Consider the following 22,841-nt stretch of genomic DNA (forward strand, 5'->3'; position numbering starts at 1 on the left):
TCGACGTGGAAAACCCTATGCCACTTCTGTGAAAACTATCAGTAATATTCTCAAATTCCATCCTTTGTCTTTTAAAGGGTAAAATTTCATATATTCTGTGATGTATGCTGTAGTTATGTACCCGGTAGTCAGTTTAATTCAGTCACAGTTTTTCTCATATTGTTTCTAACCTTGTCGCTAACTCTCGGAAGTATCGGTTATCTAGGAAGCTTATTAGTAATGCCTCAAGCGTATGTTTGTCACAAAGGCTAGGTTTTCGTACCGATGTCTGCATTCACACATATTTCTTTCCGCATTGTTCAATGGTTTGATTAACTATCAAACTGCACTTGTTATTACTATTTTGTCCGTAAGTGTTTGATTTTTTTTCCTGCCATCCGCCATGGTCCTGTTTTGATTCTCCTACTTGACACCATTTTAGTATGTTGTCTACAGCCTTAATCTCAGCCATGTCTCATTTGGTTTCTAATACTCAAAGGACATTCTAAATTAGATGTCAGTATGCTACTTTAACAATATTTGCCACTGATACGTTTCTAGCATATATACACACACACGTACGCACACGTACACATTTCAAACGCAGTGCACACTGGACATGAATGTAAGTGTTTGATATAGCCACCGATTAATTTAAAAACCTCAGTCGTGTGGGTACACCATCGATTCCGACAAACTGGATGAAAGAAGGCCGAACTCGGGGTTAGCCCTTAATTCCCATTCCAAGGTACATATACTTAAATCTGCTGAATAATCTCAAGTGATGTGAATGCATTCGTTAACGATTATCTGTGTAAAGTTTCAACCTTGAAAGAGAATGTCCTGACATTGATGTCCTTGGTAGAATACACTTTTGTGCCTTCTTGAGACAATTTATATGCTTGAACACAACTAGGTAAAAATTACAACATATTTTATCATATACGCGAAACAACACATATTCTAGCAGAAGCAACACGTTTCAGCTTTATGACACTCATTATCAAAGTATGTTTAAACCAATCTAGATAAACATGTGTATTTTTAGATATCCGAGGTATTGTTAAAATTGATTGTGAAAGTCAGACCTTATTTCACAATTTGTTGAACCACTTTAAAGAAATCAGCAAATTGTATCCAGAGGGTCATCTGTATAACTTTATCAAGAGTCAGATAGAGAAGGGATATGAAATATTAGACCATGGAACTGATCATATTTTCATAAAAGCGAATATAATTGGACAACACCTACATTTTCTCTTCAAATGCCGTTTCATCGGATGTACTTGGCTGGTGTTTTTCCGCTTCTGTTTGTGTCGTCTTTAATGGATCACTGGTATATGAAAGTATATACAAGCATATATATATATATATATATATATATATATATATATATATATATATATATATATAAGCTCTTTATTTGCTATTCATCGTTTTATTAGTTTTGAAACTAGCATATGTTTCAGGGAGCTTCCTTGTATTGTGTTAATAAATGCTGTAACTATGTCTTATTTGCACAACCTGATGTTGCTCATACTGGGGACTGATGTTTCAACGTACGCACCAGTAATTTGTTCTTCTTTGTATTGATGTCGTTATTATTACAGAAATAGTTGTTATCGTTGTTAACTATGTTATTCTGTTCTCTTCAGGGTGAGAGTACAGGGGTTCCTTTTAGTTAGAGAAACATCTGAAGAGATAACATTCTATATATTTATATATGTACCAAGACAAGAGATCTAGGCCATGAAAAATTGATGCTGAGCCCGATTGTATAGTAACGGTAATTATTATAAATTTACATGCATTTTCAAGACGAACATACATTTCTAGACTCGAAACAATCTTATAATATATTGTCCTGCTAAAATTTACAAAATGCATATTTTCCATCATTAATATATCATACTGTTTAGGTAGTATGATTATATAAGTACAGTCTAGAGCATATTTTGCTTGCGATCTTTATCATAATATTAGTAATTTGAAAAGTTCATCGCTTTCTTTCTTTTTTTTTTTTTTGCTAAGATGTTATAGCCATGCAATGACTTTAATCACGAAATTGTTTTCGATTATTTTTATTACATTTCTTGGCTTAATTTATTACAATTTTTATTTGCAAAGGGTTCGACGGACTTGCTATAAATATATTGAGACTTTGTAAGTATTTACTTTCAATCGTTATAAATTATGTATTTCGAAAATGAGAGCAAACAGCACTGACAATTCAACCCAGAGAATAGTTAGTTACCTTTGATGGAAATTGTATACTTTATATGTTCAATATAATACTCGAGTTCAACCTTAATATAAAGTTAAATCTAATTTCATTACATGGCTACAATTTATAAATGTTTCACCCATTTTGCTCTTTTTTCCGTGTGTCTTTGTCTGTAACATGCACACGATCTGTTGTTCCAGAAGAAGATTGTTCCGGCCTTTTGCTCATTCTTGTACTTGAAAAAGAAACATAAAATTGATTTTAAACAGATAGAAGAACAAATGTTCGGTTGAAAAGTTTGTCTGTCTAGGAACAGCTCAAAAATATACGTGTTTGCATCTGACATTTTAAATCTTTTGTAGAAAGGTAACTATGTTTCTAACGCCTACAATGACATAGCCGTCGGGATGTAAGACCTGGGTCTCTGCTAACTATCAGCAATACGATTCATGTAATGCAAGTTGTTCTGGTTTTCCTGAAATTCATTCATCCATTTCTCTTCACAATATTGTGCTATGGAGGCTTTGTGTGTGTATGTATAAGTGTGTGTGTGTGCATGGGTGTATTTTTAAAGTAGCGTTAACAATTAGATTCATATCACTGCGATTTATGCGATGTGGCAGTTTATATTGATGTCTAGCACTGGGGCATAGTGCGGCATACATGTGGGATCATGTCCCATCATCCTGACTCTATGCCGACCAGTCCTAACATTAATATTTTAATGCTGAGAAAGAGCGAGGCCGCTACTATATCATATTTATAAGTCTTTGGTTTGACTCGATCGGGATTCGAACCAGAGACATCCTGCATTCGAGGCGAATGATATAACTAATCAGGCCACGACAGCGGTCCCATGGATGGCAACACCGTCCTTCTTTATTCTGTCATTTTTGTTCCACTGAACCTCCATTAAAAGCTTGGCTTCAACACGTTTTCGACTTCGGTATCTCCCGTGGCACTTACAGATCTACATAAATTATTTTAAATATTTCAGGTGGTTTCTCATTATGTCTGGAATGCCAGTTCTCATCCGTAAAAAGTTGCTTGTAATTTAAATTATAGGCCAGTACAGCTATCAATGAAGCCTTCCATAGCTAGTTCACCCTTCAGGTGTTCTTAGTTGTATTGTCTAATTTTATCCGTGTTTGGAATAAGCAATATTTACAACAATTAAAATGAAAAAGATAAATACAACATGACTTTGGAAACCAGACGTTTTCAACTATATACTTCATATATTCATACATATTGCACTTCTTGAGAGGAAAAAATATTCGCCAGTTAATTTAATTTTCATTGTTATCGACATACAGTTTGAATGTTTTCAATTCATTATATATAATGATGATAGCATCAATGTTTGGTCTAGTCCATCGGGAAGTTCGCATTTAAAAATTTATATTTTCAAGAAGAAAGCCTCACACGCCCCAATGCAGATTATAAATAAACAGATTCACTACATAACCAGCAGAATATTCCCCTAAGCTCTGACAGGTCAGCTCTAAAAGAGTGGATTTGTCGGTGAGTATGATCTCACCGTTGTAGAAACAATCCCTATGTGTTTCCCACTTAGTCAGCCAACCGCTATTTTCACGTATTAATAACAATGCCAAGCTGGATTGGAGCTCACGATGGTACCTTACAGTGGTTCATTAAGTTCGTGCTTAGTAATGATTAACATTTAGGAATTCTTTTTTAAGTAGTACTCATATGGCAGTGTTATGCAGCTAGAATATTGTATTAAAAAACACTCATTTAAAAATCGATCCATTTTTTGTATCATCCTAATAGTATACAATGTAACACAGACCTCCTCTGGAACTGCTGTATTCTTTACGAGTAGTTTCATTACTAATGCATGTACTTACTGCGCGGTCATACTGAGGCTGTTGACGGTAATTAGGTCTTGTTCAGTGAATTCGTGGGCAGTGAAAATTATAATATATATTATAGAATACTCAAATTATTATTTAAGAAGAATTTTGTATTTTAGAATTAACAGACATAAGAGACACACATTACATGATTTCACTGTAGATCCTAATTGTTTCTAAATTAGGTTATTTGTTTGCGGACAAAGTTTATCTCGGCGTGGCGTTGGTACAGAGAAGTAATGACATGACACTTGCTTCGTTTAAGTGCCTTTATCTGTTGTCTCGCTTCACAAAAACGGTACATGATCTCTGTATAGAAATCACAATATTTGCCGCGATGTGAGATCTCGTACAGAAAAACAAACTGTAATTAATGACATTTGTTAATAAAAACATGAAAAAATGGATTTACTTTTTCTTCCTGATGCCTATAACTTTTTTAAGCCTTCGTTTATGAGGTTTTAGATGCAAATAATACGTTTTTGCAAGTGGCAAAATAAGCTACAAGACTCATATAACATAAAAAGCAAATCTAAGTAAGTGCGTGTACATTTACAGGAAATATATACAATACTTGAAACTTGTCAAGTTTTTAAAAGGCACTTCTGCATCATCAAAATCACTCAAGCCATGTGCAGGGTTGTTTTTTTTTTTTTTTTGTACATCACTTACAGGTATCATGTGAACATGTTAATCAAGACAAGTAAGAAAACGAGTTTTTACCGAATCTGTATGCCGAACATTTTCAAAATTATCAGCCTTTGAATAATCAACAGCTAAATCAAATAAATGGGCATGAGTCAGTATCATGTCGATCCATTAAAAACTCATGATGTTTTTGAAGCAGTGTTTAGATTGATACCTAGTAGTTAGAAAACAAATTACAACAATATGCTGCAGATATGTGTGCAAAATCTGTTAAACTATGCAATTCACGTTTGTCGCATATATTCATCTACACGTTCTATTAAGTAGGAATCATATTTACATTTTCAAAATTGTCGCTTAAAAAGTCAATGTCACATACAAGCAAACGTTCAGTAGTATGGATACATCCATGCCTATATTTACTTTAGAGCTTAATAATCTAGTGATATTGCAGTTTAATAACACTCGGGCCACATCTAAATCACGACTGCAGTCCAAACCCGGGAACCAAATCAGCAGAGGCAGGAAGTTGGTCAGATAATAATAACCTCCATCTACAATATCATAGAGCACAAAAGCGTCATACTGTGGCTGGCTATAGATGAGGGCCAGATAATGTGTGTCTCTTATGTATGTTAATTCTCATCACTGTCTCACAACTTGACGCTGCCCTCTCATGAACAGTTTCAGCAGTCATTATCGATGTATCGCAATCATGTCTACCGGTACATCAGCTGTTTAAGATTTCAACAGGAACCGATCAAAACGTGAATTGCACGCTGTATCTTGCTCGTTTATTACAAATATGTATACCGGTTTATCAGATGTGTATTTCAGTAGGAACGGATCAGAAAGAAACTTACCAGACGAAGGTAAGTTGTTTTATTGTTATATCTGAATGTCGACTAGACAACATGAGAAGAAGTTAATTCATGACTGGATTAAATTACATTAAGACTTTCACATTGCAAGAGTGTTATTTTGAGGTTCATGTGTTAAGTTTTAAGTATTTAAATGTTGCTTGAAAAATATCTTAACCAATACATAAGTAACGGAATCATTGCTAAAGTGAAATAGATTTTGTTCATGCTATATCCAGGAATCGGACCACTGATTCTTTTTCTCATAGAATAAAATGCTTACATATTGCCAATACAATTTTTTTCATATTAATTTGGCATATAAAATACCTGGGCTTCCACTTCTTAGAGTTAGATACTCTTTTTCCAGCTTTGGAAACTTTTATTCCTCAGCACATGTCTGAGTCACATGTTTTTATAAGGGGTGATGGTGGGTGTCTGCACCAAACAACATAGCCTCGCAACAAGAGTTCATCTGCTATATTGTCAGTTGGAAATTGTATACTATTTCTTTGGCTATAGTATGATTTAATATACAGATATCTCCATTCCTGCATTATTTTAATGTTTTGTGCAAATTCGCTTTTTCATAAATTCAAAAGTGAGTCAGGGTTTCGGTTTTGAAAACAGACAATAAACTTTCGTTTTCAATAATTTTCCGACTGAGCTATGTAACAAATATATGTGCTCCAGTAAGGGAGTTATGGTAATCTGAGACTGGTTCACCAGCTCTATTTATGAAGCAAGAAACCCCTTTCTACTTCTTCATGTTCTTTCGCCATTAGGGATTTTTTGCACACGCGCTCCCGAATGGAAGCATCACTTTCAAAGCCATTGTTATGGTTTCAGGTATTGGGAAGCTGCAGTGCTGTCAGTTCGTCGACAGGCCGATATACACTGACAATCATTTAGTCGATTATTGCAATATAGAAATCCGTCGCTTGTTTAGGGTTCATAGCGCCCCGGTTCCGAGTAAGCGGCTCGCGAGAGTCTTCTTGAAGCCCAGTTGTTGCTTACAGATTCTCAGAATGTTTACGTTTTGGAAATAAATAATGGAACATCTAGAAGAGAGACGATCGGTTTTAGATGGATCAACACTTACAGTATTTCCGCATCAGTATATCGTACAGAAGGAACAGCAATACGTTTTTATATAAGATAAAATACTTGCATCCCCTTGGATTAACCCATCTCATAACCGATTTGGGGTTCTTGAGTTAATCAGAGAAATTCCAAGAGAATTGACTCCCTTGCAATAATGTGAAATTAATAACAAGTTGACGGTATTAATAATGAGTAATCTTAAACATTACGCACAAGACTAATGACGTCATACAATCAACTATGCTCGACACACAGTAACCCATAAAACTGACAAACGCGCCCCCCACCTGCATAGATACAAACGCGCCAATTGTATTATCGACAGTGCCTGTCGATGACGATCGCTGGTGCCTCCTGGATATTGCAATAATGTATTCATGATCGCCGGTGCATTATCTGCTGTCGGAAAAAATATTATTGACTTTCACTTGACAACAGTGTCATTACGGCAGATGAAATAAATTTTGTCATGATCGAGATCGACAACTTTAACACGCTGAGAAATGAGATCATAATCTCCAATATATGATCGCATTGACTATATTAGGAATAGGATCCGAAAAATAAAAACAACGTCGTCATAACCGTGTATTTACTATTATTTTTGTGTATGTTAATGGTGAACACTGTATCGTTGCATTAAATCTTTAGCTTATCCAGGTAAGTTATTTGGTCAGCCCGATATTCTCTGAGACGTTCATTGTCATTTTGCTTAAGATCAAATGCTGTATCGACCATTCCAGCCGTGAACAGTTCCCTAAGTTGTTTAGATCTTCGTTGTCGTTTATTTCGCTGGTCGTATTACAATGACAGCGCTACCTTTACACGTTCAACAGCACGTGCTATTAATAAAAGAACTTGATCGTTCACGTTAGATTCAGCCATATACAATATCAGTTCCTTGATGAGTCTATATCAGTCTACACTGTATATTTTCCTTAGCTGCGTCATTGTGAAATTTCAAAAAATGTCTCTCTCACAACGTCTACGTTCAGTTGGTTTTGAAGTTTGTAAATGATTATTTGCATATCTTTGATTTCATGAATGATCAGCTCAGTATTGTCCACGTCATATTTGAATGAAAAGAAAAGTTAGCTCTACGACTGGATATTTATTGCTTTATGATGGATTTCCAGAATACAAAACCCTGAGGGTCTTTCGTGACACGTCTAATTCTTTTTTAGGTACACTATTTCTGATTGTACGTTCTTCAACACGCAGCTGCACCTCGTGATCAGCTTTCATTTGACTCATGATGAGGGGGTTTAGCTGGGCTGCGATACACTGTTGACGACGGCGTTGTTGACGCTTTACGACGACTTTTAGTTACTAGTATGGATTAAGGAAAACGCTTTTTAAAAAGTCATCAGTTCGTTCACGTTCATTCGAGAATGTATCTCATTATGCATGAATCTGTTTTTCCGCTCACTGGCAATATTATCATTAGTCATTTTTACGTCCGAGTCACTTTTCGCATGCTCCACAGTGGTGACGACGTCCAAGTAAACATGTTTTTACGTCAATTATTGTGCACTATGATTTATCTAATGCTGATAACGTCACATCGATGTTCTTGCAAAGCATTCCTTTGCGCAAGATAGAGAGCATCAATGACACGTTGATATTGTATCGTCTTTGATTTACCTGTACCACCAATCGCTCCAACCGATCATTTAACGTATGTTTAATCTGTCCATTTATGTACATTCTCTCTTAACGTTAGTCATTATATGCATTATATAAAATGTATAATGTTTTCACAAGGGTGCCGATCTAGCCTCCAAACACTCTCCTTGCACGGATGGCATAAACGTTTACACGGGCGCGCTTAGATATCCACAGAAGAATGATCACAATTATTTTTGGGAATCACCATTCCCACGCCTGACGGACCGCACACAAGAGCACGCTGATCCAGCCAGCTGATACTTTATATAAATACAATATGAGTCCAATATCATCTCATGTATGTTGTGTTATGTATAAACAGTTTAATAGTCAGCTACGTCTGTCGCGTAATGTTACATAGATTTTGTAATAGAGTGACTGACTAGTTTCAAATTCCCGTGTTTATTGAATGAGGAGTTTGTTGTGGTCATGAGTGGCATTTCTCGACCCATATTACGGGAATGTTCATCACTCGCTCTATAACCCTACCCCATCCCCGCCTTTTCAGACCCACTGTATTAATTATGGCAATTTTGAAATTATGTAATGTTTCAAACTCAGGATCATATATCGGTATATTTCTGCAGCTTTTCTTCAGTGGCACCTGCCTGCAAACTTTAAACTGGATGCTTCAAAATGAAGGTAAATGCATATTGTTTCTCATTCTATGCGATATCTTTCCCATTCTAGCTTATATCTCTCTTCCTTCTTCATTTTCTTCTCCACTCCGTTTATTAGTCATGCAATCATCTTTCCCATTATAGCTTCTATCTCTCTTCCTTCTTCATTTTCTTCTCCACTCCTTTTATTAGTCATACAATTATACATTTTAAAAAGATAGGACGTTATCATATACACAGTATAAAAGATGCATTATATGCCATAATTTTTTGCAATAAGTCTCACCAGAGAAGCAGATCAGTATGAGTGAGACCACCGAACACCATTTTGTAACAACCCATTTAAATATTGAAAACAGTCCTACAGCTGTCAATCTGAATGGCATATCTAAATAATAGTGTCGATCAGATGATATTAAACTGAACAGCCAATCCAATATCAATGTTCATTTGTAATTTCCAGCTAATCTTACCTTATCATGCGTCGCCTTGCTGTTTCTTAATTCCTATTTACACTATGAATGGGACCGTACGTTAAAGCAAGCATATTAGACCTTAGTACGTGTATAACTTACTCAGATTTTACTTCCTTGTCTTATTGATTTACTTTGCCGAGGGGCTTTCTTACTAGGAAGCTACATGTACTTCCTTAATCCTAGCAACGTGTTGCATTTACTTCAGTAGGAAACAAAATAGTCAAATAGTCATATGATATGCTGGCATAATCCAATCTGGGACCTCTAAATATATGCCCCTGTGCGATGAGCACGCATCATAAATTCTTGGGTGACTTGAAGAATGTTTATTCTTCGTATGAGTTTATCTATCATGGAGTGTACATTATATATCCTCTTAACGCATTCTTAAAATAATTGGTATGCATGTAGCTGTAAGGGAAATTATGGGAAAAGGTTGCTTGTGTGTAGGATTGGGAATAGTCCATTATTCAGCCATCCTGTATTAAGCTGATTTTGGGGGCAAGAAAAATGCAGTGTTAAAATTTCCATACGTTTAATATTATGCTTGTAACTGAATGTGTTTCTAAATATATCCATAAGGAATTGCAGCAAAACATAAAGGTAATAAGCGTGTTATAGCAACATAATCGTAGTGATTTGTTGTTGTTGTTTTGGGTTTAACGACATTTTTCAGCACATGATAGACTATACAGGGCGAAAGTATGACTGGTGAAGAACCACCAATAGATTGAAAATTATTGGCAAGCTCTTTTACTTACCCACATTAGCCGAGGCTAAGACTCGAACCAGATGTGAAATGGCAAAGATTGGTAAAGCGAGCGCTTTAGACCACTCAGACCCTAGGCCTTGGGACTGGTTGTCTCGTCTGTTCGAGAACATATACGTTACGTATAAGCTTAAGTTCATGTATGTTGAAAAGTCTCTAAATTTCGGTGGTGGGAGGGTGGTTGTTATAGAATAATTGAGGTCATTTTACTATCTTTATTAGTCTTACATTCATGCTCCTCACTATAATAAGAAGTACGATCCTTTTCTAATTTAAGGTTTATAAGCTTAAGAATAAGAACAGCAAATCATCAAATTAATTCCCTGTATATTTGAACCAGTAATTATGTACATAAAGTTGTCATAGGTCTGCTTTAAAATCCTAACTGACTCTGAAACATGTATTGAGTATATACTCTACAGTGAGCACGCACTTTTATTGTATACGAGATGTGATAATTTTTCAATTTACAGTTACAGGATGAAGAGTTGTGTTCCTATGAAATGCCAGAAATGTGTGTGATGAGGTTAACATAAAAAAAAAACAACGAACAACAGCTGAAGCATTTTACTGTTCTGACCAAGGCAGCATGTGTTGGCTGACTTACAAGTGTATGTTGTACACTTCATCGCCGACCCACTTTTGTATAAACAGGATATTGTCAGATAATTGAGGGCGTCGGATAATCGAGATTTATGTGAAAGAAATACATGTGAAATGTTAAAAAGACACAAGTAAACCAGCTAATGAGCCATTCAACATTGATGCACAACTCTCTAAAATGGAGTGTAAAAAATTAACTTCACGCTTATTTACAGAACTCCCCATACATCAGTAAGTCGCTTCACTGAGAGCATTTCAAAGACATGAACAGCGTCGCTAAAAGGGAAAAAGCAGGTCACTTTGTTACAGTTTTCGCTATACTGCAAAAACAGCATTAAGTCCATTTTTCCCCAATGAAAGACTTAATTGATCCATGTTTGCATGTTTTGGCATGCCAGGGTGTTTTTTACATTGAGGTTATTTACACTGGTTATTATCATGAATGATCTTAAAGGCAGTCAGCCTAGAAAAGAGCCACTGGAACGCATTGCTCCATACACTAGTCCTTTCTCTAGGTAACTAGAAACCAAGGTGAACTAATAATACAGTTGACATAAAGAGACACCTGAATGTTATATATATTCCACGATCTATTCTATGATATTAGTTTATTAGACTTTAAACCCGCACGAAAAAGACTAGTCGCACATTCAGTCATTAGATTATGAGATAGAGCAATTGAATTACCACCAAAATGCGACCACCACGTTAACAGCCCATCAGCTTCCTTCAAGCAGCCCTGCACAGCCCATACTCAACACTCAAACCTTGTGACGTTAATGCAGGAAGTTCGCACAATGAGCATAATAGTCAGCGATATTAGCAATACAATTTACAATGGTTCTGCAACATCGTTTAAATTATTTGCATATTTATTTTAAGCATGATTGACTACCTCTGACCGCTCTTTCTATTTTCGTTTAAAGGTTCGCACTCACTTACCTGTCAAAATCTTGCCACAAAAAGACACTATGCTTCACTTATCCTTTTGGTCATATAACAGACATGCAATCCTTTAGAAAACTGTTAAATAGCAGGACATCGAATAAAGATCCAATCGTCTTTTTGTCGATTGTATATCCGCACAATCACAACAATCCAGTCCAAACAGGCTTGTATATTCGATACATGTGTGTTTAGGTGTCGTTTAAATTGCACAAAAGCGACGTAACGTCAAGCTTAATAAAGAGTTGGCAGCATGTTAGCCCAGCAATTAAACAAGTGCCTGGAATTGACAATGGGACAATTATTAATTTCATGATCGGATTGGGAAAGATTTAATTTATATTAAATGATAACTATATGACTTGGAGCATGCCTGAAAAGAGACCAGTTTTACGAAGCCAATTGACAAAGATTTTCTTTTAGTCTTTTTTTTGTAAGTAATGGCTATATTAGGTATTGCTTAACGTCGCCTCTCTCTCGATCGATAAAACAGTCACTGTCTTTTAAATATGCGTTTCATTTAACGCTCTGCTAGTAAAGAAATTGCTCGTTGATGACACTCTAATTTTCGTGATGTTAAGACAGCAAGTACATACTTCTACTACTACACCCAGCATCGAAAGACCTCCCTCCCATGATGTAAGCAAAAAACAATAAAGACAATCGTCAGACTCGACAACAACATTAATTTGCCATACGGTGTTTGTCTTGTGTCGAAACACGGATTCGAGTTACGGAAATTGCCGACGTTGTACATGGCCAAGGAAGATTATTTTCACATTTATATTCAAACTGAAATAACTCGCTAACCGTTGATCGCATGGACTCAAATTTCTCATTCAGAGATACTTATATGTGGGTGTCTCTGGTCTTCTGTTAACTGGAGGCGGTTCATAATTCATGTAACTAACTGAATCGTTCCGCCCAATACACATAAAGGTTATCGAGATATGTCACCATAATTAACATATACTTTCTACATTGACTAGGCTTGGCGGATACCGGATAAAATGGGTGGGGAATGAAACGGACAATTAAAGAGCATATCAAATGGAACATTATAAATTATCGATGGCAAGTAATAGTAGCAAAAGTGCGTGTGTTCAGTTATGCTGGTTGGATTGGGGTTGTGTGATATCAAAGGAGCTTCTTAGTTCCAAAAATAAATAAACTATTTATGCTTAATGGAGCGGAAAGGTAATCTCTTTAGATTTCGAATTTAATTACTTCGCACAAAATACGTAGATAGATAGATAGATAGATAGTATTGGTTCTTGTCTTTTTTCCGTGATGAAATGGTGTGTAAATCTGAATTCTACAAATGCTTTTTGTCATAAATGAAGTTAATGGTCTACCTGAATACTGACATTGATTTTCAAAACAACATAATACATAGCTAATATTTATCTATGATTATAAATTTAATATTCAGCTAGAGGTAAACACTTGCTCACTCGATGAACTACCTTCTGGCTATCGTTAAAAATATATTGCAACCGATACGTCGAACGCTAGGTCCTAAATCCAGATATAAACGAAGTCATTTGCCGTTTCTACGTAAACTACTGGCGAGATTGATGCTGATTGATATTGCTATTATTGCAGAATATATCTAGCTCTAGTCCGAAGAAAACATTTATCATCCATATCATCCATATTAAATAAGGAGGACCTCATTATACGGCGAGACTTAAATTTCTCGAGAAATGAATCAGGATTTCATTTTAAAATATTGAAAATGAAATGCTAGTTGTCTCTAGCTGCTGCTCGTAAGAGAGAGAGAGAGAGAGAGAGAGGGAGAGAGAGAGAGAGAGGAACCTTTTACAACACGTATCAATGCATTGCTTCTTCGCATAAACATTGCTCTTTAATCCATTATGAACAGCATTGTACATATTGTACACGAGATTTAATAAAATACTAGATATCCCAAAATGAATTAATATATTTCCACTACTATACACAGTGACAAAGTATAATAAATACAGTATGACTGAAATCCTAAACAGTCCTAAATATTCTATAAAAATCCAAAAATATAGAATAATACAAATTAGTTATAATGGGCTTCCGAATGATATACACTAATACGCCTATGTACCAATAGTGCTGAACGAATGACTTTTGAATTAATCCAAATAACTTTTTGAAATGATCACACACTAATTCCATCAAGTATGATTAAAACATGAATATTATGAGCCCTTTGTAAATCCAATTAATGAATACTGTCAACAGAATTAGGCAACAAAAAATACTTGGTTTTGCCTTATAACTATTTGACTATTTTTCGTTGTACAGGCGTACAACGTTATCTAGGGTGAATAAGTGTTTTTCCAGGTGAGCGACTGTATTAACATGTACCTCGCCGGAAAATACTTGCGACGAAGGGACATTAATAACAGGATATGCACGGGTATTTTACCCTGACTATTGTTCACTGTCTTGTGGATTTAAGTAATATCAATTTCTAAACCGACACTGGATGTTTTGGATCATGACAAGGAGTGTACGCTCTCCATTGTTCTCCGGCCATAGGGTAAGTGTTAAATTTATATTTCATTTGATATGCGAAGCTTATTCGGTTTGTAATGTCTTATCGCGTAATAATGCATTTTTTACAACGCAGATTTGAACTTTGAATTACAAGTCACTATTAGAAGTTGATGTATTAGCATATATCTAGAGATTTTACTGAAACTATTATTATGACCAGTTTGGTTTTATTGTAGCTGATTACGATTGTGATTGTGACTGTGGCTATGGTTAGAGCTGACTAGAGTTGACAAGAGATGTCTAGAGAAATCTGAAGTTGTTTAGAGCTGTCGGGAGTTTCCAGAGTATGTAAGGCTGCGTGCTGTCGATACGTATGTATGTATGACCGTTGTATGTGCGTATGTCTGAGCCACGGACGTAGACGTAGCTAATTCACATGTGGTGGATCCATGAAGGGTGCGAGCGACCGATAAGAGTGTGGGCTAACCCAAGTAATCGCGCGACTGTACAAGCGTCTAGAAGCATACGTTTGGTTCAGTTGTTGTTCCAATTGGGTGCATTTTTATGTTCATAACATTATTTTGAATCTTAGTTGTGTTCATAAGAGTATTTTGAATCTTAGTTGTGTTCTAAGAAATTATGTGAATCTCATAGATTATAACATTATTTGGAAACACATTTTGAATATCATAAGATTATTTTGAATCTTAATCTTAGTCCATACTTGAGGTTATGTGAATTTCTCTTGTAGTGTATAATACTGTTTGAAACGTATCTGCAGTCCATGAGGTTTCTTGGAACTGTATTTTATATTGAATTCATATTTATGCAGGGCGGGGGCTACCATATAGGCAAACTAGGCAGCCGCCTAGGGCACTGATTTCAGGGGGCGCATTTCTCCAAATCAGCAACAATTTTGAAAAATAAATAAATAAATTTCAGTTTTATTTAGGGTGGTTTTTGATCCTGGTTTATTTCATACAGGGACAAATAATCGGGTAGATTCAGTCTGACCGAAACACCAGGCTGACCGGAACAAGCAGAATGAGTGAGTGAAAATCGCTCGTATACGAAACTTTCAGGACGTAATTACGTTCGCATGTTTTTATAGGCCACGAGTTTTTCCGTGGAATCACTCGTATACGAAACCTTCAGTTTGCCGCGGAAACCAAATTGAGGGGGGTAACTCCTTATTTCAATGGTATAAACAAGGAAAGAAATGGCCTGTGTGGGGTATTTAAATGTCCGTCTTTATGTTTGTTATTCTTGTCTTAATTTTGCAAATAAAATAGTATAAAGTAGTAGTTTTGGGGGGATGTCCGGACATATGAGCACAGAGGGGTAATTTCTTTTTTAAATATCCCTTGGTCTGTGCTCAAATGTTGAAATTTTTTAATATAAAATTTATTGTTTATAAATTTTGAAATTGATATTTTCCGGGGGTGGGGTGGGGGGGGGGGGGGGGGCGCCATAATCTAACCTTACCTAGGGCGCCAGATGTCTGGCACCGGCCCTGTATTTATGGTATATGTTCAATGTGTGAATGTTTGGGTAGAGTGATTGGGTCAATTGTATGTTGAGAGCGTGAGAGAATCATTGTATTTTTACACCATATATTTTTCTTTATCAATTCATTTCATAAATTTCCATCTTTCTCACATTGTGTTTGTCTTATTCATTTAGTCCAAAAACCCACTCGGTTTCTTTGAATTAAATGAATCGTCATCATCTTGTGTGTGAAAGTCTACAGTTATTGTTTATATTCGAGTGTGACCTTCTTGACAAGATAATATTCAAATAGGTGTTTATTTTGTTTAGTTGTTCTAGGTCTGTGGGTCTAGGATAAATACATATTCATTTTGTTTTGGTTGCCTTTATCAGGAATATAAGGTTAGTTTCTTTTGTAAAATTAAATTTGTTATATTAATATTAGTTATGTCATCCCTTAAGGACTTGGTCGCCTTAGGCAAAGAATTTGGGTATGAGTGAGAAAGTTTAAGAAAATTTATTCAGGAAGAGCAAGCCCGGGAGAGGAATGAAAGGATAACGCCGAGGGAATTAGAAAGGGAAGAACAAGCCCGGGAGAGGGATGAAAGGGTAAAGGCAAAGGAATTGGAAAGGGAATGAGAAAGGGAAAAAAGGGAAGCAGAGGAAAGGCGGGTATATTTAGAAAAGCGGGAAAGATTAGAAATCATAGAATTAGAAAAACAGGCCGAAAAGGAAAGGATAGAATGGGAAAGGGGAGCAGAGAGGGAGAAGATAGAACTGCTTAAAGAAGTAGAGGATAGAAAGTTAGAAAGGGAAAAACTAGCAAGGTTAGAAGCTTTGGAGATATAAGAAAGATTAAGGCAACGAGATCATGAACGTAAGATAGAAACATCTAGAACAGGAGAACACGATTCGGCCTCTAGTAAATTAAAGGGTCCCAAATTACCCCCATTTGACGATGAAAAAGATAGCATGGATAGTTATCTTCATCGGTTTGAGCGGTATGGCGAGAAGCAGAAGTGGAGTCGAAATGACTGGGCGCTGCATCTCAGTGCTTTATTCAAAAATAAAGCGCTGGATGTGTACTCTCGACTTCCTAGAGACGACGTGTTCAAATACGACGTCCTCAAGGAAGGTACGGGCTGACTGAAAAGGGTTTCCGTAAAAAGTTCAGGTATAGCAAGCCCGAGAAGGAAGAAACCTTTGATCAGTTCATCATTAGAATAGCGAACTATTTTCAGCGGTGGATTGAATGCGGCAAAGCAGTGAAAACGTTTAAAGGGTTGACTGATTTCTTGCTCAGAGATCAAATGTTGAACACAGTCTGGCGGGAACTAAGTCAGTTTCTGAAAGAGAAAGTCTTCTCAAACGTATAAGATATGGCTAAGCGGCCGATTTCTTTGCCGAGGATCATGGGGAGACCCAGAACGTGGTTTCTAAAGATTTTAAGTCTGGAAACCAGTCTGCGAGACCGGTGCCTGGGGAGCATGTGAAATCAGCTGAGGCAAGTAGGTCAGTTAGGGATACAGGTCTACAGGGTGACAATCTTACATGTGTAAGGAATGGGGTCATGTTCAAGTCAAATGTCCTAAAAGAAAGGGACTTGCACATAAGGTAGACGTGGCTATAGAGAGTAAAGGTATATCTGATAATTGTGTGCAGGTAGAACCAGGTATTCATACGCTTGGCACGTGTCTTTTCCCCGAAGCTCGAGTTCCAACCGTGAGAGGTTTCGTGAACGATCGAGAAGACGTAGTATTACGTGACACTGGTTGCACGGGTGTAGTGATCAAACGAAGTCTCGTGCAGGATAACCAAATGATCGGGTGGGAGTCCCCATGTATGCTACTCGATCAGACGATCGGTCGCATTCCCGTAGCAAGGATCACGTTAGAAACCTTTTCTAACCGGAACGGTTGATGCCCTTTGCATGGAAAACCCTATTTACGATATGACGATCGGTAATATTGAAGGTTCCCGTCTTACAACCATGGCAGATTTCAGGATACCTTTGGCCCAGGTGAGCGCAAACTCGATGAGAGAAAAACGCGTTTCAGAAATTAATAGTCCCTGAATCGATCTCCGAAATTTCGCGTGATGAGCTCAAACGAGAACAAGAACGTGACGAATCCATCAAAACTATTATTGAGAAAATCGCGTCCGGTGCAATTAAACACTGCAAGGATGGGGTCAGCTCGAGATGCGTTCGGAGGAACGAGCTAATTCATAGGGAATTTATCACTCCGGTGGGTAAGAGGTATTGGCGAGTGGTCGTACCTAAGAGATCAGATCTCAAGTACTTAGGGGACACACGAGTCTAGGATGGCAGGACACCTAGGTAAGGCGAAGACCACCAGCAGAGTAGTCGCTGAATTCTACTGGCCTGGTGTTAATGACGATGTCACACTTTTCTGTAGGTCTTGTGACGTATGCCAGAAAACATTATGTAAGGTAAGGGTCACAAGGGTGCCCTTAGGACAGGTGCCATTAATAGATACACCGTTTGAAAGAGTGACGGTGGATATTGTAGGACCGATACAACCAGTTACGGGAAGGAAGAACAGGTATATTCTTACTCTTGTGGATTACGCAGATATTCCGAAGCCGTAGTGTTACTAACTATTGAAACGGAACGGGTGGCTGAACCATCGGTTGACATCTTCAGTAGGGTTTGGGTGCCCGAAGAAATCCTTACGGATTGTGGTGCCCAATTAACTTCCGACCTCATGGGTGAAATAAGTAGGCTGTTATCCATCAAACAGCTAAACACTACCCCATACCATCCGATGTGCAATAGACTGGTAGAGAAATTTAATGTTCCCTAAAGCATATGCTACGAAATGTGCCCGAAACGTCTGCAAGACCGGGACCGCTATTTGAACGCGATTCTGTTCGCGTACCGTGGAGTACCACAAGAAAGTTTAGGGTTTTCACCCTTCGAATTGCAGTACGGAAGAACAGTTCGAAGCCCGATGCGGATACTATGCGAACTAAGGACAGCTGACGTCGCGAACGAGGAAATAAAAACTACCTACCCGTACGTGTTAGATCGGCGAGAGAAACTAGAAAGTACATGCCAGATGGCACATAATGAATTAATGAAATCGGGAGGCAGATATGCCTAGTATTATAACAGCAGAGCGCGAAATAGGAAATTTCTTGTAGGCGATCAGGTTCTATTGCTTCTTCCTACTAGCACAAATAAGTTACTAGTCCAGTGGAAAGGTCCCTACGAAGTTAAAGAGGTCAAGAATGACCTGGATTATAAAATTGACATAGACGGTAATTTAAAGACATTCCATGCAAACATGCTTAAATTGTACATCAAGAGACAGAGCGACAATGTAGAAAAATGGGTCTTAAATGTCGTTTGTACGGCAGTCATCGACGACGACGTGGGGGAATCAGAACACGAGGTTTCCATTGAGGGTCCCTTGGGTGTAGCAAGGGAAGAGGTAGATAAAGTCGATGTGAGTGCGGAGTTGACCAAATTAATGCGCTTTTGGTTAAATAATCGGATGTATTCACCGACAGACCAGGTTGAACAACCTTGGTAGACCTCAAAATTAAACTGAATACATCTGACCCCATTAGAATCAAAGGTTATCCGGTACCATACAACGCACGAGAAGCTGTGGACGAAGAGTTGAGTAAAATGTTTGATCTGGGGGTGATTGAGCCCTCCAACTCGCCATATTCTTCTCCCGTAGTGCTAGTCAGAAAAGAAGATATACGAATCGATTCTGTATCGACTTCCGACAGTTAAATAAAATCACGGTGTTCGATGCAGAACCAATGCCAGATAAGGAGGGTCTATTTGGGAAGTTGTCGGGCAACCGATGGATTTCCAAAGTAGATCTGTCCAAGGGATATTGGCAGGTTAACATTGTTCAAGAGTCCCGTACATTGACAGCATTTTGCGACCCAGAAAGGATTTTATCAATTCGAGGTAATGCAGTTCGGGTTAGTAGGTACCAGCGCTACCTGTTGTCGTTTGATGCGCAAGTTTCTGAGAGGTTTAGCAAGCGTTGATAGCTTTGTAGATGACACATTCGTGTACACGAATACTTGGAGTGAGCACATGTCCGTCTTGGGGGAGCTCTTAGATAGACTCCGTAGAGCGAACCTCACGGTGAGACCCACTAAATGCAGTATTGACTATACAGATTTAGATTGTTTGGGTCATAGGGTCAGTGGTTCTGGTCAGTTGAAACCTCACCCCAAGCAAGTGGAAGCGATTAGAAGCGCACCAAAGCCAGACAACAAAACGCAAGTTCGTTCATTTCTAGGTCTAGTAGGGTTTTATAGAAAGTTTATACCAAACTTTGCAGCCATTGTTAGCCCACTGTCTGATCTGACAAAGAAGGGGCAATCAAACAAAGTAGAGTGGGGACTGCCACAATATAGAGCTTTTTGCGCACTGAAAGAGAAACTAATCAGAGCACCTATATTAAAATTGCCAGATGTTAGCAAGACCTTTATTTTAAGAACAGATGCCTCTGAAACTGGGTTGGGAGCGATTTTAGTGCAAGAGCAAAATAACAATAAGTTACCCGTAGATTACTCGAGTAGGAAATTGCTACCCAGTGAGAAAAACTATTCCGTTATTGAGAAAGAGTGTTGTGCCGTAGTGTGGGGAATTGGGAAGTATCATGTGTATCTTTTTGGGAGAGTTTTCGTTCTCGAGACTGATCACCAACCACTATTGTATTTAAAAAAGGCCAAGGTCGCTAACGCTCGATTGATTCATTGGGCGCTGACACTACAACCTTATCTCTTCCGTGTAGAGGCAATAAGAGGAGTTGCAAATATAGCGGCAGATTACTCGAGTAGGGCATGATTGGAAATTTAGATAAATTTTTACCCAGTATAGAATATCCAGATTGCAGTATAACCAGTGTAAATATTGTAACATATCATTAGTAGTTATTTTTCTTTTATTCTCTGAGGGTTTTAAAACAAAATCTGTACATTTTATTCTCTTAGGAGGGAGGTATTCTCACAGAATTAGGCAACCAAGTAACTTGGTTTTGCCTTATAACTATTTGACTATTGTTCGTTGTACAGGCGTACAACGTTATCTAGGGTGAATAAGTGTTTTTCCAGGTAAGCGACTGTATTAACATGTATCTCGCCGGAAAATACTTGCAACGAAGGGACATTAATAACATGATATGAACGGGTATTTTACCCTGACTATTGCTCACTCTCCTATGGATTTAAGTAACATCAATTTCTAATCCGACACTGGTCGTTATGGATCACGTCAACTAGTGTACGCTCTCCATTGTTCTCTAGCCATAGGGGTAAGTGTTAAATTTATATTTCATTTGATATGCGAAGCTTATTCGGTTTGTAATGTCTTATCGTGTAATAATGCATTTTTTACAACGCAGTTTCGAACTTTGAATTAAAAGTAACTATTAGAAGTTAATGTATTAGCATATATCTATAGATTGTACAGAAACTAGTATTGTGACCAGTTTGGTTTTATTGTAGCTGATTGTGATTGTGATTTTGACTGTGCCTGTGGCTATGACTAGAGATGTCTAGAGCTATCTGAAGCTGTTTAGAGCTGTCTGGAGTTTCCAAAGTATTTGAGGCTGCGTGCTGTCGATACGTATGTATGTATGTACGTATGTCTGAGCCACGGACGTAGACGTAGCTAATTCAAAAGGGTTGTATGATGTCTGTACGTGTGTATACGTATGACTGTACATGTGGTGGATCCATGAAGGGTGCGAGCGGCCGATAAGAACGTGGGCCAACCAAAGGAATCGTGCGACTGTACAAGGGTCTAGAAGCATATGTTTGGTTCAATTGTTGTTCCAATTGTGTGCATTTTTATGTTCATAACATTATTTTGAATCTTAGTTGTGTTCTAAGAGATTATGTGAATCTCTCTTATAGTTTATAACATTATCTGGAAACACATTTGAATATCATAAGATTATTTTGAATCTTAATCGGAGTCCATACTTGAGATTATGTGAATTTCTCTTGTAGTGTATATTACTGTTTGAAACGTATCTGCAGTCCATGACGTTTCTTGGATCTGTATTTTATTCTGAATTCATATTTTTGGTTTATTTTCAATGGGTGAATGTTTATGTAGAGTGATTGGGTCAATCGTATGTTGAGAGCGTGAGAGAATCGTTGTATTTTTACACCATATATTTTTCTTTACCAATTCATTTCATACATTTCCATCTTTATACCATTGTGTTTGTCTTATTCATTTAGTCCAAAAACCCACTCGGTTTCTATTCTGCGACAACTGCATTAAATAAATAAATCATATCAACTAAAACCGAATGTAACTCACCTGAGACTGGCGATTATAGTTCCAAATGCCATTCTCCTTAATTCATCATTTATATAGAAAATGAATACCCAATACAAGGAGCGTCACATTGAAGATATGACCAGTCTGGAGTCGGTTCAGCTTGGTCTTTCAGACTTCATATCCTGAAAATGAGATCGCGTGTAGTTTACTTGCATTAATATTTCCACTCAAAATTGAAGCGTTATCAACGAATTTACTCACTAAATACGAAAATGACCTCTTCTTTAAATTGCAATTCTATGAGTATAGAAAATTACTATTTAAAATAATATTAACTAAATGACCCTTTCAAATTAGAATCATATAATTAATACACATAATATCAATATATACAATAATTCAACATTTCTAAGCCGCCATGACAATTTAATAAGAAAACAAAAAACCATCACCTTCCACGGAATTGTTTTCTGCCTTATCTGTTCAAAATATTAGCTTCAAATTTAATTTTTATATTGCGCATGTTAACATCAATATTTTCTTGTTTTCGTTTGGTTAAATGACATTCCATTCTCTTTAAAAATCTTAGTTTCGTTCACAGGTGAATGAAAATCGTCCCAGATATGTGCACGCTTCCAAAAAGAAAGTGGTACATATTATTGAGCGGTCTCAGGTTTTCATTTATAAAATGAGCAACACTGTTCAAGAAACGGTAAATGTGTGTGTGTGTGTGTGTGTGTGTGTGTGTGTGTGTGTGTGTGTGTGATTTGTGATATGCTACAATATAACAGATTGGTT

The 22,841-nt window shown here is 37.2% G+C and overlaps 1 protein-coding gene and 1 long non-coding RNA gene across 3 annotated transcripts in view; one reads left to right on the forward strand and one right to left on the reverse strand.

Annotated features, from left to right (window-relative positions):
- Positions 1 to 12,092, reverse strand: part of LOC149798027 (uncharacterized) — a 37,513-nt gene extending 25,421 nt beyond the window's left edge. The window contains exons 1-3 of one of the 2 annotated variants that reach the window (XM_089963119.1): positions 11,771 to 12,092; positions 2,343 to 2,438; positions 1,232 to 1,312 (exon numbers count right to left, since the gene is read on the reverse strand). In XM_089963119.1, coding sequence (XP_089819245.1) covers positions 1,232 to 1,312; positions 2,343 to 2,431 — 170 coding nt within the window. In that variant the 5' untranslated portion in view covers positions 2,432 to 2,438; positions 11,771 to 12,092. Of the gene's footprint in view, positions 1 to 1,231; positions 1,313 to 2,342; positions 2,439 to 9,453; positions 9,562 to 11,770 lie in introns of those variants that run through there. The other variant, XM_089963118.1, reaches the window with a different exon arrangement.
- Positions 5,209 to 11,390, forward strand: LOC149798028 (uncharacterized). The gene is made up of 2 exons (XR_016421948.1): positions 5,209 to 5,600; positions 10,699 to 11,390. It is a non-coding gene; the product is annotated as an uncharacterized LOC149798028 (long non-coding RNA).
- Positions 12,093 to 22,841: the final 10,749 nt, after the last annotated feature.

This window comes from Sinohyriopsis cumingii, chromosome 6 (assembly GCF_028554795.1).
Source record: "Sinohyriopsis cumingii isolate HCF-2022 chromosome 6, ASM2855479v2, whole genome shotgun sequence".
NCBI classification, from domain to species: Eukaryota; Metazoa; Mollusca; class Bivalvia; order Unionida; family Unionidae; genus Sinohyriopsis; species Sinohyriopsis cumingii.